Source organism: Oryza glaberrima, chromosome 11, assembly GCF_000147395.1.
Source record: "Oryza glaberrima chromosome 11, OglaRS2, whole genome shotgun sequence".
NCBI lineage: Eukaryota > Viridiplantae > Streptophyta > Magnoliopsida > Poales > Poaceae > Oryza > Oryza glaberrima.
The window spans coordinates 9,813,127-9,814,337 of NC_068336.1; the positions used below are offsets into that span (position 1 = coordinate 9,813,127).

Genomic DNA, 1,211 nt, shown 5'->3' on the forward strand with positions numbered 1-1,211 from the left:
AAAGTTACTCTAGGTAGGGGCAACCTTCACGCGTCGGGGCTTCGGACACTTGTCAGAGTAATGTCCTGGTTCACCACAGTTGAAGCATACTCCGGGCTTGCTGCCTTGCTCCTTCTTGGCAGGCTGTTGTTGTGTTGGAGCTGCCACAGGACGTGGAGCTTGATTTCGGATGTTGTTGCCAGCATTGTTGTTGTAGAATTGACGCTGCGGACGAACAACAGACGAAGAACCTCCTTGTGGCATGGACTGGGGTCCTAAAGTAAGACGCGGCCTCTGACTATTCCCTTGTTGTGCCTTGAAGTGAGCAATCCGACGTTTCTTCTGCTCCATGCGGTTGTACTTGTCCTCCTGACGAATAGCCTTATCCACTAACTTCTGGAAATCATGGTAATCCCCAGTCATGAGTGGGTAAGAAAGCTCATCATTAAGTCCTTCCAAGAACCTCTCCTGGCGCTCTTCATCAGTGCGCACATCTTCTGGAGCATAACGAGCCAGACGATTGAACTCGTGCAGATACTCGGTGACCGTGCGAGACCCTTGGGTGAGCGACCTAAATTCTTTCTTCTTGAGAGACACCACTCCCGATGGTATATGCGTCTTCCGAAAAGCAGCGGTGAATTCAAGCCAAGTGATAGGTTCAGCAGTAGTCCTGTTAAGGCGGAAGTGATCCCACCACTCAGAGGCAGGGCCATGCAGTTGGTGTGATGCAAATGAGACCTTCTCCTGATCAGTGCACTGAAGCAAATCCAACTTCTTCTCTATGGCGTGCAGCCAATCACCAGCTTCCACAGGATTAGTGGTGCTAGAGAAAGTGGGCGGCCTCACACGAAGAAATTCTGCTAACTTGTTCTGGGGAGGTGCGTGGTTATTTCCCTGATTCTGCTGGTTCTGGAGTTGCTGCATCATCATGTTCATAAGCTGTGCCTATTGAGCCAGAACTTGAGCAAGTGTGGGATTCTCTCCATTGTTGTTGTTGTTGTTGTTGGGGCCATTCCCGTTGCTGCGAGTGAGCACCATCTGGCACGGGCAAGAGCACAAGAAGAGAAACCGGGGAAAAACTACTTAGGACAGAGAATTAATTTTTCCAGTAACTTAACTTTTATTGATCTTAACTGAGTTTCATTATTACAAAACTGAAGACTCTCTCACACCACTAAACTCACCAACTACCTGACACTCGAAAGCAAACAAACGCATGCACTTACATCCCA

General features: G+C 48.8%; 1 protein-coding gene across 1 annotated transcript; it reads right to left on the reverse strand.

Moving 5' to 3' along the window:
* Positions 1 to 300: 300 nt before the first annotated feature.
* On the reverse strand, positions 301 to 858 carry LOC127755645 (uncharacterized; the record flags this gene model as incomplete). Its single annotated transcript, XM_052281340.1, has 1 exon — positions 301 to 858. A coding segment is annotated over one exon (558 nt), but the record flags the coding sequence as incomplete, so codon positions are not given.
* Positions 859 to 1,211: the final 353 nt, after the last annotated feature.